We start from the raw sequence: 20,238 nt of genomic DNA on the forward strand, positions 1-20,238 counted from the left end.
AAAATACATATATTTAATATTCAGTTAATATCCCAACCCTGACTAACTTCAGATTATAGAGTGGTATTACCAATTTGGTTTTAATTTCAGACAATACTTTTATAGTTGGGAAAATTTTCTCAAATGACTGGTGGAAGTGGGAAAGTTCTTCATCAATTGCTTTGAAATTTTGACATAACGTTGCATTCGAATACGTGTGTTTTTATATACCAGTATTATATAGATGTCACCTGTGACAGGTACAAACATTATTTTTTTGAAAAACAGTGACTTCTGTTGGAAAAAGATGCTTTTTTTGTTTTGAATGTAAAAGCAACACAAGCTACTGTTTCTCTATCTGCACAGACATACTGCTAGGTACAGCTGGTAATAAATAAAATACAAAAATATGAGAACTTAAATTATTTATTTCTATTATTAATCTTATACAAAACTTATTGATACATCCAAAAATTATTCATATTTTATCATCTCTCAATTTAGCCTAAAATAATGTGAGAATACACTAATTTTCCAATTTACAGAATTACATATTGAAGAATCTGTAAATTATTAACTTTTGAGTATTTCCTTATGCGTTGATCCTGTCACCAACTGATATTGCATGAAAAAATGGTATTCAATAAAGTTCAATTAGAAATCAGTACCAATTACAATCAAAGCAGTTTTGTTTCGATTTTTTTAAATGTGAATTTTGAGAATGGAACATTATAAAATGAAGCACTTTAAATTTATATTAGATCACTTTAATTTATGAGACGCTGATTGTTTTCAGCGTAAAAATGTCATTTAATACATTTAAGTTAACGATCGAGGTATTCTGCTAGAACTGAATAAAAACTTTGATCAAGGACATGACAACATGAGACAAAAGATGTTATGCATTGGTTTAAATGGTAGCACAAAAGGTTCACTCCCAGGTCCAGACAAGGCTAATGAAAGACAGATATATCAAAATGAACATGAATGTAAACGCACTGTAATATTACGACGGTGGTTGGTCGGTTGCAAGAGTGAGGTTAATTACTTCCCCGCTGCGGTGGCCAGGGGATTTCTTAGCACCAGGATTACGGAATCTCCTCGGAGGAACATTTTGGAGATGAATCTATCTTTGTTCACCGCCTTTCCCTGGAAAATTAAAACAAATAGAATTAATTGGGTATGAAACTATTTAGGTCACAAATATTGCAATAACCAAATTCGTGAAAGAATAGCGGCCCCAGTGGAAGCGACCCAAAGAATGGCTGAGGAAGAGGATAACCGAGGGAAGTAGCAGTGGGAATATGAAAATTTAAGGATGATTGAAATTCGATAATAGTAGAGATGGACCCATAATATTGCACAAAAGTGGCCGGAAAATCAATAAAAAGCATAGAACATAGTTCTCACGCTGCATTCACAACAGGATTCAGTAAAATTGCCAAATTCCACTTAGAGCACACAATTTTGTTTTTAAATAACACTTTATTTCGAAACGTATATTTATATTAGGGGAGATGGAAAAACGTACACAACAACGTTCTTAAATTGTATTATGCGTATTTCCCGTGCATATTAATTTGTTTATATTTTATGCATATTAAATTTAATTGAAAACATGTGAAGCTTTAATACATCTTTCAACATCTCCCCTGACATAAATGGTTGATTCTTGTAATCCTTAAGTTGAAACCAAGCGTTTTTATTTTTTTAATTTTGCGTATTAAGTGTGAAGTGGAATTCGGCGACATTACCCAGGATTATTTTAATGCAATCCAAGGTAAATAAATATAAAGAACAGGGGGACACAGTTAATAAGAATTATAAAAAAATGCTTTGTATCATAGAGATAATAATGAGAAGCAAATATTTCGGAAATGGAAAATAGTATTATCTCACTGATACTTTTTTATGTGAAACGGCACTAGAGTCCCATCTGCTCCCATCCGTCTGGAGCCGGTGAGACTATGGCATCACCAATTGGGGTATGTTGTGACGCTGAAGGTAATTGAATTGAAGACAAAGGCGGGCTATTAAGATCAGGTCACCACGGCCAAAGTTATTTTAAGCAAGTTTTCAATTCTAAATGGTGGTCTTACACCATGGCAATACTGAGAGTATCTTCCTCTCTGGAACATGCCGGAAATATACTATATAATATTTAAAATGAGTAAATTGTGAAATACACAAATTAATCAAATAAAATTTACTTATACACACTGGGATTTGATCCCGCAACTTCCAGCTTGCTAGTCGAGAGCTTTACCCTCGACCACGGAGGTCGTCAAAAGTGATTTAAAAAAATATGTGCGTGCGTACAAAGTGTCCCTATTTTCTGTTTATTTACCAAAATGGGTAAAATTTCGATGGCGCTGGCGCCTCGCTTATTATGAATATTTTTTAGATAAAACCTTTAGATTCACCTTAATTACTGTACGACACAACTTTTTGCATTCGGGGCGGTGGAAAATATTGCAATAAAAATTTCAATTACGTAAAATTAAAATTAGCTTTCGTTTTGTGAAACGAGACCGTCCGTTTTCAAACATTATTGTCAAATGTCATTTTGTTTTGTTGGTATTTCTGTTACTATAGGACGAAAAGAACGGCTAGAAGTGGCTAGAGACATAATCGCGCGGGCGTTTTTTTTAATGTTAAAAAATTCCGTCAAATTAGTATTTACCTAATATGTGTGCATTGTGATTGAAATTTATAATTGGATTTTATTTTTTTACGTTCAAATTTGATTTAAGTTAACTATTTCTGCGATGTTGAGCGGCTACGCTAAATTTGTGTAACATGGTTTATAATGAAAAAGAAAATGCCCCCTTTATACCGCCTGCTCGCGTCAAGGCAAGAAAAACATACCAGTTTTCAATTAGTTTAGCGGCTACGCTAGGTTTGTGTAACATGGTTTTTGAGATATATATATATATATACGATGTTACACAAACCTAGCGTAGCCGCTAAACTAATTGAAAACTGGGATGTTTTTCTTGCCTTGACGCGAGCAGGCGGTATAAAAGGGACACTTTCTTTTGAATCACAAACCATGCTACACAAACCTAGCGTAGCCACTAAACTACTTGAAAACTGGGATGTTTTTCTTGCCTTGACGCGAGCAGGCGCTATAAAGGTGGCACTTTCTTTTGTATCACAAACCATGTTACACAAACCTAGCGTAGCCGCTAAACTACTTGAAAACTGGGATGTTTTTCTTGCCTTGACGCGAGCAGGCGCTATAAAGGGGGCACTTTCTTTTGTATCACAAACCATGTTACACAAACCTAGCGTAGCCGCTAAACTACTTGAAAACTGGGATGTTTTTCTTGCCTTGACGCGAGCAGGCGCTATAAAGGGGACACTTTCTTTTGTATCACAAACCATGTTACACAAACCTAGCGTAGCCGCTAAACTACTTGAAAACTGGGATGTTTTTCTTGCCTTGACGCGAGCAGGCGCTATAAAGGGGGCACTTTCTTTCGTATCACAAACCATGTTACACAAACCTAGCGTAGCCGCTGAACTACTTGAAAACTGGGATATTTTTCTTGCCTTGACGCGAGCAGGCTCTATAAAGCCTGTATTTATAACAACAGTTTCAATTATAATGACGAAGAAATCCAACATGATTCTAGTGCCTCAGTTCGACTCTGAAGTGATTCTAAAAAGGTTTGTTTACATTATATTATTACAAATTATGTAGTGTTTTTTATACGAATCATTTATGTATCCACATGAAGTCGGCTACGATTGTCTAGCATCTAGCTCCTAGCTCTTCGTAAAGTGTCAGGAATACCAACATAACAAAATGTCAGCGAGTGTTAGAAATGGAGGCCGACCGTCGCCGCGTCGCCGATTTCGTATGCGAGAGTAGATTTTAATTTTACGTAATAGAAATTTTTATTGCAATATTTTCCACCGCCCCAAATGCAGAAAGTTGTGTTATACAGTAATTAAGGTGAATCTAAAGGTTTTATCTAAAAAATATTCATAATAAGCGAGGCCAGCGCGATCGAAATTTTACCCCAAAATGTTTTGCTGTTTTTGAAATAGAGTTGCACAATACGGTAAAGACACCGAAGACATTTGATATACCTACTAGGTTGGTAATGAATTTGAAAATATGAATTATCGATGCTCGTTCAATACGCACAGATTATCGAAATAAACTAACCTTTTTGCCTTTTCCTGTACGAGGCATCTCTGTCCACATCTCCTTGACGTTCTCCAATACCATATTACAATGGCGATCGAAGGCCCGAACTCTGCCAAGGAGTTTCTTATTATTTCTGCAATTAATCAGAACTTGAGTGTTGTTTTTTACTGACTGCGTGAGCACTGAAAGTGGTCCAGTGCTGAATTCTTCCTCCTCGATCTTCGCCAGCTCTTCCAAGCTCAACTCGGAACGGGGTTTGGCGGCAGAAGTCCTAAAACAAAAACGTAAACATTGTACAAAATACTAACCCAACTTTCCTTTCTTTCCATCCAAATTCACACACCTGTCTTTACTTACATTGCTAAATTATTCTAATGCGTTTAAAGTAGTAATAATCAAGATATTTGCTAAAAGCCGGAACGAAACAAAACGTTTTGAAGCACGCTGAAAAGTTTGCGAAGTTTGTGACAGTTTGTCTGTGGATAAGCTGTTTATGGAATGTGTTGCCAGAGTTCAGTCATGGTTTATTTGGAATGATTGACAGCGGGGCATTTTTGAAATAAAAATGAGTCATCAGTTTCTACGACTGTGAGAAAGAAAATTCACTATTCTAAGTTATGTATTCTGAATCATTACTTTGATGAGTTATGACTGTGATTAATAAATTGGTTCTGAAAATTCTTGAAATGTGTTCCCATATAATGCTGCGTGTAAACAAAAAAAAAATTCCGGGAGCCAAACCACGAATTATGGGAAAGGAAAAATACCACAGCAATTTTGCGGTTTCTTCGTTCCTGTCCCGTAATTCATGCTTCGGCTTGCGGTTTTTTGCATGTTTATTCGCAACCTTAAATGGGAACTCATTAGAAGAATTTTCAAAAAAAAATATCAATCACAGTCATAACCCAATACGGTAATGATTCAGAACTACCATAACTTAGGAGAGTGAATTTTTATCACACGGCTATTCACTCTGAATTGAGTGATGCTATCCATGGACCTAAAAAGCCCTAACGAAGCTATTCTAGAATAATTTGAAGCCTCGGAGTTCGGGGGACGGCGAATGAAAATTGCCAAAACCTACTTACGAAAGAGGAGATAAGACGAAAAATCCCCAAATGACTTTAAATTTGAATTTCTTTATAAAAGGAACGAGAAATTTGAATACACGAATCAAACAAAAAGAACACTGACGAAAATTTGCCAACACTTGATTATGCTTTTCTACGACACTCGAATTTTGACAATTTTCTATTTATTTTGAAAATAAAAATGAAAAAAAACTTATGGTAATGTATGTTTATATTTTTAATTTCCCCACAATAATTAGATAAAACACGATAACATTTATAAGTGGAACTAGGAATATTATTTGCCAGTACTTTTTAACGAGCCATTTAAGGTCTATTTGCCTTTCAATGCGAAATAACAGTCAAAAACTGACGAACAATTTTCGACGGAAAAAAACAATAATATGATAAAATCTGTCAATTCGCCGCTCTCACTACATGATTTTTATATTTTTATCACGAAGAACTTTAGCAAGTAATATTTTAGACACGAGATTAAAATATTTACGTATTGGTTCAAGACGTTTGACAACAAAACTGTGCATAAATAAACCACTTACGAACTATGGTTCCGCACGTGGCCTCTCTCTTACCCTTTGACTATATAAGGACGGGTTGTTTCGGAGAATTTGAACAATTCATCAAATTTCAATGTTCATTTTCAAGTTCTGTGGAAGTTTTTTTGAAGTTCTGTTTTCATTTCAGTTCTGTCAAGCAACCAGCCTATAATGATATAATAACAGAACTTGAATAGGACTTTCACAGAACCTGAAAATGAGCGTTGAAATTTGATGAATTGTTCAAATTCTCCGAAACAACCCGTCCTAAATGTCTAGATTGAGCGTTCGAGCGACGAAACGCCAAAAAAAAATATCAGCCAACTGTTGGCCCATGGTTTGTTGTTTACAGGGTTGCCTGTTCTTAAAATTAAAATACCCACATAAGGTAAAAATTGCAAGGCGCAAATGACGCCGTTCTATTTATAAAGAACATTAACTTTAAATTCAGTAAATTTAAATGATTCATCTCTTTAAGAAATATAAGAATCTAGTAAATAAAAAAAAAAAAATTTAGACACAGCGATACCTGCCGGCCATTTGGCAGCGTCTAGGAATGTATCTTTCTTATTTTCCGTATTTCTTGTTTATTTGTTAAAAATAATCAAATAAAAATAAATCTCTTTTAACAATAATTTTCTTTTCATTTATATCATTATATTTATGTAGAAAACTATCTTACTTAAATGAATTCTAAATAAAACGAATTATAGGTCCCGCAAAATCGAAACATATTTTTTCCCAACTTTTTTGGGAAATACTAGGGAGCTGGTATCACTCAATACGCCTACAGTGACGTTAAGCTGGGTCCAGACATGTTCTTTTGTCCGTACCGTACCTCCGTTTCGTACCAGCGTCGCGATCCAAAAACTCTGGACGCATCATCTTTTGTCCGTACCGTACCTCCGTTTCGTATCCGCGTCGCGATCAAGAGCCCGTATCTCCGTAACGTCGCTCCGATCATCGCGTGTTCATTTCCTCCCACCATGTCGTCGACTGTGGAAGTGTTTGAGAATTTTACGATTGCTTGCGCGTCCTTCATTGTTATTCACAATAATATAACGAAAAAAAAACAAAAAAGGCGACGTTGGTGGGAGTTAGAATTGTTCAAAAACAGAGAAAGATGTAAGACGCCGCGAACACGTCCAGACTGGCGCAGACCCGTACCGTATCGCCTTTGAACGGGTCGAAAAACCGACTCGCGATGGATCGGAGCGTACCTCTATCCGTATCGAGACGCCGTACCACCGTACCGTACCGAACGGGCGTCCAAACTAGCGTTCTTGATCGCGACGCTGATACGAAACGGAGGTACGGTACGGACAAAAGAACATGTCTGGACCCAGCTTTAAGCGCTTACGTCAACGATATATAAATTGCGTATACTTGTGTGCGTGACACGCACACAAGTATTTCAAATCTGGCCTGTTCTTTCTGTCAGAATAACAGTGCGACACTCTATCTAGACATTTATATAATCAAAGCTCTTACCCATAAAAAAACCACTCTCCTTTTACCTTTTAGCATTCTTATAGTCAATAGTAAAGAGCGAGATGTCAAACTCTAAGCAGAGGAGATCTGAGCCACATCTGAGCTTTCAGCCACAGCATTTTTCTAGGAGTAGAAAATGGATCGGGGCGTTACGCTTTCAAGGCCAGACAAAAGTTATGTGCCCCTGGCTCTGTCCAGAGCATTCGGTGATTGATTCAACACACTTCATGGACCTACGAAGCCTTCAGTAAACTTTTAAGGGCTTCCTAGGTCCACAGCACACTTTTTGCTGATTTACTCTTACCAACACACACGCGCCAAAAGTTGTTGCGTTCTATTTTAAGGCTATTCAAGCTTGTCAAAACTACAGGCAATAAATATTTAGAACTTTCTTATAAAACCAGAATATCGCGTGAAAACTGCGATATTTGAATTTTTAAACTCACATTTACCGATTTTCATTTTCGCGGCATGGCATCTGGTCACTTAGCTTTTGTGAAAGAAAGAAGTTGGGAAACCCCAAGTCTGGGATCACCCGATTAATTGCCACCCCCCATGAAAAATCAAGATCTATCTTGTCTTTGAAAAACTTCATGGAGTTTGAATCGGATAAGCAAAGTGCGGATGTGTTTACGTGTACCGAATTTCTTTTGAAACAGACTGAACAGGCTGATGGATTTTTAAATACGATTCACAATCAACCAGGTTGGATTAAAATTCAAATATTATTTGTTATATGAATGGTTTTACCTACCAAATGATTATGACAAATGAACGTAATTTCCGTTTGTTTCAGCGAGCATTTCTCCAATAACATCAATATTGTTCAGCAGTTTTCTAGGCCAAGTAAATTTACAGCAAGCTGGTCCCAGACAGACCTCTCTATTCACTTCCTCGTCTGCGGTGTTCCTTCAGGTGCTAAAGGCATTGATTGATATCTTGGTTCCTGCCGAGCGAAGAGATCTCCCCAAAGCTGATGTGCGCAGCAGTGCAGAGCAAGAGGCGGAAGAACAGGTACTATTTATAGAACTAAATATTTATACCAGAAGGAAGGGCTGCACGGACTTTTTCGCATACAATAGTCCAGTCATTAGGTGCTAAAAAGGGATGTTTTAAAACAAATTCTTGTGTAGTTCTGATTCATTCCTCATTTCTGTGTTTTAGTGTGCTGATTACGAATCGGAATTATAACTAAAAAAACTTCCAACTTTAGGAAAAAATTACCATGCACTGAACTAATTTGCATAATATTTCCTACAATTTAGGTTCTTCCAAATATTTTCGCCATGCATGCCGTTTAGACTCAAATTCTAGTTGAAGTTTGACAAATGTTTAGCTTACCTGTTTGCGCTGCTTGATCAACTAGAAACCATCTCTAAAATTATCTGTCTTATTAATAATTTTCTGTCGAAGTTAATAAACCTTTTCCACCATTAAGTACTTTGTGCAATAAAGTTTCAGTTTTACAAATAGAATGCCTAGATTTTAAGGTTTAATATTGATAGAATAGAATAAGAATCTGTATAAATAAAAATTTTAATGTTCATTTGTTAAAAATCTTAAATCTCCGAAAGTTATACACCGATATCGCTGAAAATTTCATAGTTTATTCTTATTAGTACCAGGAGTGTTTATAGAGTGGTTTGAATCGTAGAAGTAGTCGGGGACGCCCGAGGAATACTTAACGCAATATCTCTGCACTGGAATGAGATAGGGAGTTGAATTAAAGTCGATGTAATATAGTTTTTTAACAGTATCATTGTAGTATACAGTAGTGAATGGTGGAGAAGAAGTCGGAGACGCCCAGGAAAGACATCAGCAATAGCGAAGCATTGCGGGGAGCGCTAGTTTATTGATAAACAACTAAACTTATTTAAATAAAGTAGTTTTTAATTCATGACAAATTAAAAACTGCAAAAATAATAACACTCTAAACTTGGTCTCCATGCTACTAAATACATTCCAACAACATAGAAAGGGAACAGCACATTGATGTATTATACGGGGTTTTCCAATAAGAGGTGTTATATTGATATTCAAAGAAAAATGCCACTTTTTTAACATAAATGATCGAATGTTTATTTCATTATAAATAGGAAGGTATGCCGTTAATAGTGAAAAATAACATCAGTCAAATGACCACCACGACCACGCCTACAGGACCATATCCTTTTCATGAAATTTTCCATAACCAAATCGCAAAGTGGCTGCCTTATGTTCTCGATAGCCTCACGAATTCCATTTTTGAGGTCTTGAATCGACGCTGGGCTGTTGGCGTAGACCTTATCTTTTACGTGGCCCCAAAGGAAGAAGTCGCAAGGTGTTAAATCACAAGATCTCGGTGGCCAATTGTGATCACCTCTTCGAGAGATAACACGGTCCGGAAACTTTTCCCGTAAAAGATCAATGGTTTCGTTGCTTGTGTGGCACATAGCGCCGTCTTGTTGAAAGTAAACGTTGTCCAGATCAATGCCATCAAATTCCGGCCATAAAAAATCATTAATTCCTTAATTAATATTCAAAATAACACCTCTTATTGGAAAACGGCCGGCATAGTCCAGTGGTAACGCATTGGACTGCCATTCCGAAGGTCGCGGGTTCGAACCCGGCGTGCGCAAATAAATTTTATTTGATTAATTTGTGTTATTTTCACAATTAATTAATTAAAATAATATATAGTATATTTGCGGCACGTTCCAGAGTGGAAGATACTACCAGTATCGCCCTGGTGTAAGACCACCATTCAGAATTGAAACGTTGCTCCAAATGGCTTTAGCCGTGTTTAGTGACTGGATCTGAATAGCCAGGTACTTCCCCACCTTCCTCTTTCCCTTCCCCACTTACCTTCAGCCTCACAACATCCTCCAATTGGGGATGCCATAGTCTCACTGGCTCCAGACGGGAGCAGTTGGGACTCTTGTGAGGTATTCACTATAAAAAAAAAAAAAACCCTATATTTAGACAATGGTACATCACAAATATCTTAGATTTATTAACTTTAAACTGAATATTCCAATTCAAGATTTTTTTTTGTTCTGATGAAACAACTCAATTTGGTCACGCTGGCAGATAAGTGGATTATTTCTGAACATGTGCTATTAAGTAAAATTATTAATTATTGTTTTGACAGCCCTGAAATTCTCGCCTAAATAAAATTACATGTACCTACCAGAAATACGAGACAAAGTGCTGCCTTTTTCTGTGACAATTTAAAAAAAAATATCAGCCTCATAAACCTATAAATCGACTGCATAATTTTGAAGTTTGGGAATGTTGACATGTTTAAAGATTCCATATTAGTGATGAAAAGAAATCTTCATAATTATTTTCCGAATTGTATGAGTTTACCTCTCCGTAGTGAATATATATCTTTTCCTCTTTCTTTATTTTTATTTACCTATATTCTATAAATATGTTTATAATTTACACTATTTAATTAAATTAGTTAATCTTATTTTAAAGACGTGTATATTATTTCAAATGTAGGGGGAGTCCGGGAGAGTGTACCCGCCCTCAACTATTTTATTTTACTTTTTTTCTATAACTACATATTGCTACTTTTTATGAATTGTATCTTAAGCTGCACTATTTAGCTATATTTTCTCTGAAGAACGTTTGATATAACATTAAATAATTTATCAGTTATTAACGAATTCACAAAAAATTGATTTTGGCTAATTTCTCCCGCCTAGCCCGGGTGGGAGACTTTACCCTCCAAGTAGGGAGACATTACCCGGACTTAGAAGTAGGTAAAATAATAAATAAAAAACTGTTATTTTATTTAAAAAAATGTAATTTTTAAGATAAGGCACTTGGTATTACATAATACAATGTGAAAATGAGGAACTTTGAGTATTTTAATAATTTTAATTTGACAATAGCCACAAATTAATGATATCACAAATATTTTGAGTTGTGACATAATTATTATGACCCCAATAAGTATTCAAAACCTTATAACAAATATTCAAAACCTTATAACAAATATTCAAAACCTTATAACTACGTGTAAGAGAATCAACATTTATTATTTAAATTATTATAAACTTGATCAATTTCCCTTTTCTTAATTAGAACAACGATGGCAAATAAACTTTTCCTTGTCATCCTTAGTCAGTCCGACACACATCTCATGGACATATTTGCCACAAATGGCACACAGTCGCATGGCTATCTTTTCGTCCGTTCCACATACGAAACAAAACCAATTATTTTCGTCGCATGGGTCATCTGAGCTATCGTCATATCTGGGATCTTCTAAGTCGGTCTCACTGTCACTTGACTGTAAAATTTGTCTTGTAAATGTTTTCTTTTTTGCTTTACCTCTTTGGTTTGTTTTAGTTACTTTCATTTTCTTATTTTTCAGTTCATGATTATTAATTAAGTCTTGTTTTTCTGGTGTTTTATTCAATATTTTTGTTTTTCCGGGCTGTCTACCACGACGAATATTTTTTCTAGGAGCAGATTTAGGAAAAGGTCTAATAATTTCAGGGAAAACAGTGTTTGTTTTTGGTGAATCGGAATGTACAGTTGTAATATCCAGAAGTTGAGACGTTGAAGCCATCTCTGCTGATTGTTCTGCAATATCGAATACATCTGCATCAGCAGTCGTCGAAGGCTCTGACTGACGTTGTACAGTTGATGTTGAAGCTGATTCGATCATGGTGACATCTGGGTCTAGTTGGGGAGCTATTAATGATGAATCAGCCGAAGGAGCTTCCAGATCCTGAAGTTCACCAGTCATTTCTTTATCTGTTACTGCTGAGCATAAGAAATCTTCATCTGTAAAGATATTTGGGTTGTAGGGATGTATTCCGGTTTTACGAAATCCACTTAAAATATTAGATTGGCTGCGACATAATGGTGCTTACAAAGCTGGGTATATTATAAATTGTAACTGTTCTCCCTGGGTTACTTAGCATCCAGTTATTCATGGCTGTGTTATATCTTGCCTTGAAAGATGAATATATGGCAACATCTAAAGGCTGTAACTTATTGCTACAGTGGGGTGGTAAAGTCAACATGACTACTCCATTTAATTTTGCATATTGGACGACTTCAATATTGACATGACTCTCGTGGTTGTCGAGGATAAGCAAGACTCGGTTTTGAAGAGATGCGTTTGAATATTTCACAAAATGCTGCATATATTTCATGAAACTTTTGGTTGTCATCCATCCACTTGGATAGGAGTCGCCCTGTGAGCCTGGAGGACCACCATTTATAAAAGTTTCGTTATATTTAACCCTTGGGAAAACGAAAAACGGTGGAATAACATTTCCCAGAGCGTTGACGGCGAAACAAACGGTCACAAGAGTGCCACGCTCAGCTGAAGTAACTTGTCCTACTTGACGCACATGCTTGCTAGCTATTACTTTGGGACACACTTGTACGGTCGTACACCCTGTTTCATCACAATTGTAGATGTTGTGAGCTTCAAATTTGTATTCCTCCCTAACGTATTCGAGATTTTTGAAGAAATCAGTAAGGGTTTTTCTGTTAAAGCTCGTTGATCTGGACAAACTGGTTGCTTCGGGAGTTCTCAAACTAAGTTCAGGATGTCTTTGCATAAATCCTCTGAACCAATCTTTTCCAGTGCAGTCATTTGTGGTCCAAGACTGAGGAACGTTTTTGAAATTGATTTTTGCATACTCACATGCTAGTTTCATAGCCGCCTTTTTGGTCAAGCCATAATTCATTTTGCTACAAGTTAGAAGATAGTTAACAAGTGCGTTTTCTTCTTCTATTGTAAATATTTGAGATGTTTTATACTGGCTTCCTTTTTCACTTATTTTAGTTAATTTGTTCCTGTCCCTTAGATAATTCCGTAATGTGTTTCGATCAATTCCATATTCCAAAGCAGCACCTCTAATGGATTTTCCTTTAACGATGTCATCTAAAGCATTTTTTATTACTGATATTTCTAATTTACTTCTGTTCCTTGTTGAATCTTTTTTTTTATATTTGAAGGGCATTTTCGGTGTTTATTTATCTGAAAAAAAAAACATTATAGTGTACCTGAAGTGTCGGGAGAGATTACCCTGGGGGTGTCGGGAGAGATTACCCTGGGTAAAGTCTCCTTCCAACGCGTGGCTAATGTCTCCCACCCCATGCCAATCGGTTTATTATTTATTTTTTATAAAAACTATGCCACATCCGTAAAAGCTATCTACTGTAGGTGTTACTAGGATAAATACACTTGCCATTTAAATAGATAACTTTTTTAAATCAATTAATATAAGACTACACCGATGATATATCTGAAATTGAAATAAATCACTTACTGGACACGAAAACACGTTATCACTTCGCAATTTTAAACCACACTGACGAAAGGAATGACAGTGCGTTAGAGGGACGGGGGGGGCGCGCGGCATTTAAGAAGCAAGGCAACGTCGCAATACGTAGTCTCACACAGATTATTTGAGCAGTGGCTATTGTCTCCCCCCTGCTAAACTCTCCCGGACTCCCCCTATTTAACTTAAACGTGATGTAACTTTATTTATTTTATAAATCAATACCGTGTACTTGCTTTAACATTGTTACAATATACAACAAATACCGAGTTAACACAACTGTATTACTTACATTTATATTTACTTCATGTAAAAGCCTAATGTAAAGATAAATAAATATGCTACAATTAACAATTAGATCATACCTAGTACACACCCTTTTATTATATAGTGTATACCTCCTGGAATGCTATAAATAGTTCATACCGAACAACTACCGCCAGGGTCGACACCACGACCTGCTATTATTCTACATGGCCCAGCATAGATATCTCGAGGTCTCTTGACATTTTCAACCTTGTCCTTAAAGGTTTCAAGAGTCATTTTAGGCAACAACTTTATTAAATTTTTATTATTATTTAAATTTTAATTTATAAATTACTAGCTGTGCCCCGCAATGCTGTCTGTGCAGACAGATAAACAATAGCGCGTGTTGCTTTTACGTCCAACAGATGGTACTAACAAAACATATTTTTACCTTTAACAGGTGACATCTATATAATATAGGTACATAAAAACACACACATTTGAATACAAAGTTGTGTCAAAATTTCAAAGCAATCGATGGAGAACTTTCGTAGATTTAAGATTTTGAACAAACGAACATTTACATTTTTATTTACATTAATAATTAATTATAAATTATGTAAATTATTACACATGTATTGAAATACGATTTCATAAATCTGTAATACACATTATTCAAAAATTAAATACATAGGTATATTAATCGATCTGCTCATTTAATCTTGGCTACTCTGAGATTGATAGTCCAGCGTCAAATTATACTATCTTCTTCCTCGACATCCGAAGAGAACGAGGCCTCAAGCAAATCATCAGGTAACTCACTATCAACAGCTGGCATCTTCATATTATTACATTTGGAGGATACTTATCTTATGCAGGATAGAATCAGCTGCCAGGAGTTTGAAAGGTTGCAGCCCAATGTTTGTACTTTCCCAACCCTCTGTCTCCATGTTAATTTTCATTGCTAAGCCAGTGTTGTATCTGATGGTAATCTCTAGGAGAATGTTGGCATTAATATCCTGTGTACATGGCTTGAAAGCTTTCTACAAAGATTTTGTTCCTTTTCGTACTCCACAGAGTAATTGAAATTACTCTGTGGAGTACGAGTTCCCAACTGAAACAGCTTCCCACCAATATTCCCTTACAGTTTACCATAATATGCCATATAAATAAAAAAGTAAATGTTTATTGTTCAAAATCTTAAGTCTCCAAAAGTTCTTCACAGATTGATTTGAAATTTTGACACAATGTTGCAATCGAATACGCATGTGTTTTTATATATGTACCAACGTACCTTTATTATATAGATGTCACCTGTGACATGTAAAAACATGATTTTTTTAATAAAACAGCATCATCTGTAGGACGTTAAAGCAACGTGTGTTATTCTATCCCTATCTGCGCAGACAGACTGAGCCATAGTAACGCGTGACGGGTACAGCTAGTTCCACAAGAAAACGGTTCCTTTCATCTACAAAACCTTCAGGGATAATATCTAAGTTTAAAACAAATTCATTGTGGGCTGCGAAAATCTATGGTCATTAAAAAAAAAATCAGAATTGTAATTATTGGGATCCACCAGAATTTGCTCGGCGACCCATCAGTTGGGAACCCTTTATCTGCTATATAGTTGTTTCTATAAAATAAAGATTAACACCAGAAGTGCCTTGCATACAAATATAAATGGAAACAAATGTTCCATTTAGCCCAATAGCCCAGCTGATCCATCTCATTTACACGTGCCTGATATTGTAGATCTCCATCCCATTTGAATTTTGTATACACAGTTTTGTATTTGAAATTTAAGTCTCAATTAAGCATACATAATTGATCACGAAACGCAGCCACAAGGCACTTTTTGTGTTATTCTTTAAGCTATGGTTGTCTCTAATCTCTTATTGACAATTTGGGAGGGTACGGTACCGCTTCCCCGGGAACCATTTATTTGATAATTAACATCCCTGCCATAGGTAACCGCAAGTGGTTCGCTACGTACGAAGGTGACTTAGCAGGGGTGCCCGGATTCATGGGGTAAGGTTTGTCTAGGTTTTGGCTGCGGATGCGTTTACCCACCTACTGCGTGGCAGGTCGGATCGGGAGAGACTGGTTGAGTGAGACCTCTTAACCTCTCCAGCAAGACTCTCGACCCATCTCCTTGCACCGCAGTGGGAAAGATGGATTCATAAGTCCGTCACTCCTGCACATATTGACCCCCAGATTCCTACCCACGCCTCATATCTTTTTTCTTCTTAGAACTTTCTCTACTTCCTTTCCCTAAAAAGACACATAGCATCTAAAAAGATGACATAGGCCCTGAAATAATTTTTGTCCTCAGGGATTGTCTTTAACCCGAGATAACTAAACTGTTTTCATTGTTTCATTGTAACTACATTTTCGTCGAGTGGACTACGCAATAAAACACTAGAAATAAATCAAAAATATTTTATTAAGATAGGAACTTATTACATGGCACAAAAGTAAGGTTTATAATGAACAATTTAATTACAAATTAATATCAAAATATCAGTCTACACAGTGACCACACATGTCAACATTGTGGACCACATATAGTTCCTCTACATCTGGTGCAACGGTGTTTGGTCATCCTAGGGGCCTTGGATGAACACAGGTAGCAAATTTTACGCACGTTTGACGTAGATGGAACCGGAGCTTCTATTGTAGAAGATTCGCCAACATTAACAATAAATATAAGAATGTATGAATGTACGTACCTTAAAAATTAAATTGTTGTTATATCTAAACTTTCGTCCAGCGAACGACGCGATGGGCATAGGGCACGTCCTTGTATGCGTGTGGCCGCAATCGCGTCACGCGCTGTACTGTTTACTCAAATTAGGAAGGTAATGAAAGAGTCAAGGTCGGGGAGCGGGGGAAAGTAAGTGATTTCGAATTACGCCGAGTAGCGCGTCGTCGCCTCGACGAGTGATTAGTTATTAGGGTTAAATAGCGTAAATAAAGTCACTATCCACGTCTGTGTGTTTGTGTGCTTAGTTCTTCTAAACTACGCAACGGATTTGATAGGGTTTTCACTATCATTTAGAGAATATCTTCCTGAAGGTTTTTTAAATATAATACATGCATTTTATATTTAAAGAAAATAGAGAAAAGTCTATGTTTATCCTAGAATTAATGACCTCAAAACATTACCCCAAATCATTCACAACACCGTAGTTTAGTACTATAACAAAGCTTGAATATCAAAAAAAATGTTTCTTATTTTCAGATTCTCTATCATGGAAAACATAACAATAGAGACTTTACTGTTCTCTAAGACACAAAGGGGGAATTTAACCCTACTCTACCAAGGCTTTGAATATTCCAAATTGAGAGAAAATGGGAAAGGAGTCACCAGCTGGAGATGCAGGGTGTCCTTCTCCACCAGATGCAGGGCAACCTTGAAGACACAAGAAGATAAAGTCATCGGAGAGGCCCCACAACACTGCCATCAATCTAATCCTCAAAAAGCACTTGCAAAATATCTAGTACATAAGATGAAGCAAGATATTAAGGCAGTCGGAGCAACTCCGAAGAGTGTTATAGAAAATAATGTATCCGGAGTGAGTGAATATATTTTGGAACATTTACCAAAGCAAGAATCACTCATGCGAAATCTTTTAACACATAAATTTAAATAACTTTATTGCTATAAGTTATGTGCTTTTTATACTAGCACACATTATAATACATAGAATAAAGAATAACACAAGAAGTGCCTTGTGGGCGTGTTTCATGTTCAAAGTACAGGGTGTCCTGGAATAAAGAGCGCTTACTTTGTGGGGTGATGCTACATGATTTTAGAAGTAGGAAAGATTAATAACTTTTTTTCGATATTTCGGAAAGTTATTTAGTATCGTGTAGAATCACCTTAGTCACCAAGTTAGTACACTTTACCCCCAGACACCCTGTATAAGCCCAATTTGGGTGTGTATCTCCATTCAAAACTGTGTTCCACCATGATTAAAATCATCATTCAGATCAGAAATTCAAATGGGATTGCGATATACGTTTTCAGGCAAGTGTAAGAGAGACAGACCATGTGCTAAATGGTCTAGAACCAAAAAGTACTAAGTCAGTGACCCATTGTATAGAATGCACTTCTAGTTATCTTCTTTTATATACCACTGTACATATTATTTACTATTTTTAGTTAAATAAATAAATAATTCTGCAATTTAAAAATTGATAATTTGGTTTAATCATATTACGTTAGGTGCCGTTTTTCACAACAAAGGTACACAATTATTGCCCTTTTATAAATGATCTTCCAATGTCTAATAGCGGTTTCAGAATTTTCAATTTTAGTTGATCAACTTTTATTGAATTCTAACAAAAAACTTGATAAGATAAACTTTGTTAAAAGACTGTTCACAGTGTCGAGTTTATCAACTAAAATTGAAACGTACGAACCCGCTATTACAAATAAAATAAGAACGAAAATATAATATGTTCATTGTTAAATTAAAATTAAAATACTTTTAAATGTTCCTAAGTTAATTTTTTAAAAATTGTGTTTTTACGAGAGATGCCAGAGCCACATGAGGCTACTAATTCAGCCGGCATCCATGGCAAGATCCTGGCTTGGCTCAAAGCTTGAGCAGTTTACACAATGCTAGGAAATTTTGAGCTAGTATCATTGCTGTGACTAGGGTAACCATTCGTCCGTCCATAGGGAATAGTGAATAGCTTACGTAGAAGAAACAAAACGACTGAAATCTTGGAAGGTACACAAGAATTTTATATGTTTCTCGGTTTTGTTGGATAACCCATCCTGCACGAAGAGGGGTGTACAAAATCCCCACGGTCGACCTCATACATAATATCTTGAAAATTAATCGTACAAATTCATATTTTTATAAACCTTAAGAAAATAAATTGTTTTTGATACATATAAGTACAGATCGCGTTGTCCGCTAGTGTAATGTGTGGGTTTCGATACCATTCTTCTTGTCTTCTCTTTACGTTCTTGTGTCATGTTATTTGTTTCAGTCTAACATACACAGATGCGAAGGAGCGAGACAGTTGTACTGTTCTGCGCACTTTCTTTTGATATTAGCATTGGTCAGTTTCTACCATTTTGGAGAGCGCACATGTTTTGTTTCTGAGATTCTTAAACGTTTAATTTAAAATAAGTGTCGGTTAGTTTAAAAAAAAAAAATGTTTTTTTTATAGTTTTAAACTTTAATTTTAAGAACTCCTTTTAAAAGTTTTTTATTGTATTTTTAATTTTTTTTATATTACATATTTAATAAAAAACTTTTTTTTTATAAAAACAGTATTCTGTACGCATTAAACGTGTTTTACGTAAATAATTTTTTAGATGTATGCCGAGAGGACTGTCACACAAACTTGGCACACACTCCTTGCCTCACATATATTCATACAACACCTCATATTAAGACTCTTGACCGGTTTCAAGTATATGATTGATCGTGCCGTGTCTTCTTCGCGCGTTCCTACTTCTACCATTCACATCCGCGGTTTATATTTTTAACCGTTTTTCCACAAATTCTTCAACAATTCTTCAAAATAATATTTGCGAGGGTAATTGATGTAAAGAAATTATTATTATGTTAAAAATGCTTTCTTTGTAAATTTATTGAAATGTTTGTCAGTTTTAATGAGAAATAAAGAACAATAAGTACTGCAACTGTTTCGAAATTATATTTTATTTAAAAATATATCCCACTTTTTTGTTGTTTGTTTTTGGGGTGTTATGCCGTGTTGCGCTAACTCCTTCTTTAGCCGACGTTTCGGACAGCGTTGCAGTGTCCATCATCAGGGCAGATCCGGTAGATCCGTCGGCTAAAGAAGGAGTTAGCGCAACACGGCATAACACCCCAAAAACAAACAACAAAAATGCTTTTGGCCGTGAGAATCTAAAAACTTATATATCCCACTGTTTAAATGGCACTGGAATTTGTTGTTCGGGCTACCAATGGTCTGCAGCAACATTCTGCGCCAGACCAGATGGAACTCGAAAAGAACTATGTATTATAATTTATACGAATTCAAGCTGGGGTATCTGGATTTCCTCCTTTCAAACACGTGGATTTTTTGGATGGTGAGTATGGGGAAAGTTAACTGTAACGCCATTACAAAATATAAATACTTTAGAAATAAAGTGGTCTAAAACAAATTTATATCTTTTATTGTAAATTATGACGAGCCACAAAGTAAATGCTTATTACAAATATGTACTTTAGAAATAATTTGTATAACGCAGTGGTGATCTGGGGGTAATCCAAGAACCCAGTAAAATGAGGGTCTGCCATTTTTTTGAAAATTAACTTGCCAAAGTTGTTCCAACAAACTATGAACCTAAAAAGAAACATTGAAAGTTTATTATTATACTGTAGAAAATTTCAATATATTGAATTTAGATGTTTATGAGATGATGAGATAAAAATGAAAAGAATTGG

The 20,238-nt window shown here is 35.8% G+C and overlaps 2 protein-coding genes across 3 annotated transcripts; one reads left to right on the forward strand and one right to left on the reverse strand.

Annotated features, from left to right (window-relative positions):
- Positions 1-383: 383 nt before the first annotated feature.
- Positions 384-4,620, reverse strand: SmD2 (small ribonucleoprotein particle protein SmD2). The gene is made up of 3 exons (XM_089646775.1): positions 4,496-4,620; positions 4,157-4,409; positions 384-1,128 (listed from the first exon to the last, which is right to left on the reverse strand). Coding segments are annotated over exons 1-3 (360 nt in total). The 5' UTR covers positions 4,498-4,620; the 3' UTR covers positions 384-1,023.
- A 1,950-nt stretch (positions 4,621-6,570) lies between these two features.
- On the forward strand, positions 6,571-19,008 carry LOC149411438 (uncharacterized). Of its 2 annotated transcripts, XM_089646835.1 has the most exons (4): positions 6,571-6,590; positions 7,747-7,961; positions 8,053-8,270; positions 17,043-19,008. In XM_089646835.1, exons 2-4 carry the CDS (start codon positions 7,850-7,852, stop codon positions 17,088-17,090), a joined length of 378 nt encoding a protein of 125 aa, XP_089502961.1. In that variant the 5' UTR covers positions 6,571-6,590; positions 7,747-7,849; the 3' UTR covers positions 17,091-19,008. The 2 variants fall into 2 exon arrangements, with proteins under 2 accessions (XP_089502961.1, XP_089502960.1); XM_089646834.1 differs by lacking the exon at positions 6,571-6,590 and having other exon boundaries at positions 7,668-7,961.
- The last annotated feature ends 1,230 nt before the right edge of the window (positions 19,009-20,238 follow it).

Source organism: Hesperophylax consimilis, chromosome 25, assembly GCF_061612785.1.
Source record: "Hesperophylax consimilis isolate HC1 chromosome 25, BYU_Hcon_1.0, whole genome shotgun sequence".
Classification (NCBI taxonomy): Eukaryota; Metazoa; Arthropoda; class Insecta; order Trichoptera; family Limnephilidae; genus Hesperophylax; species Hesperophylax consimilis.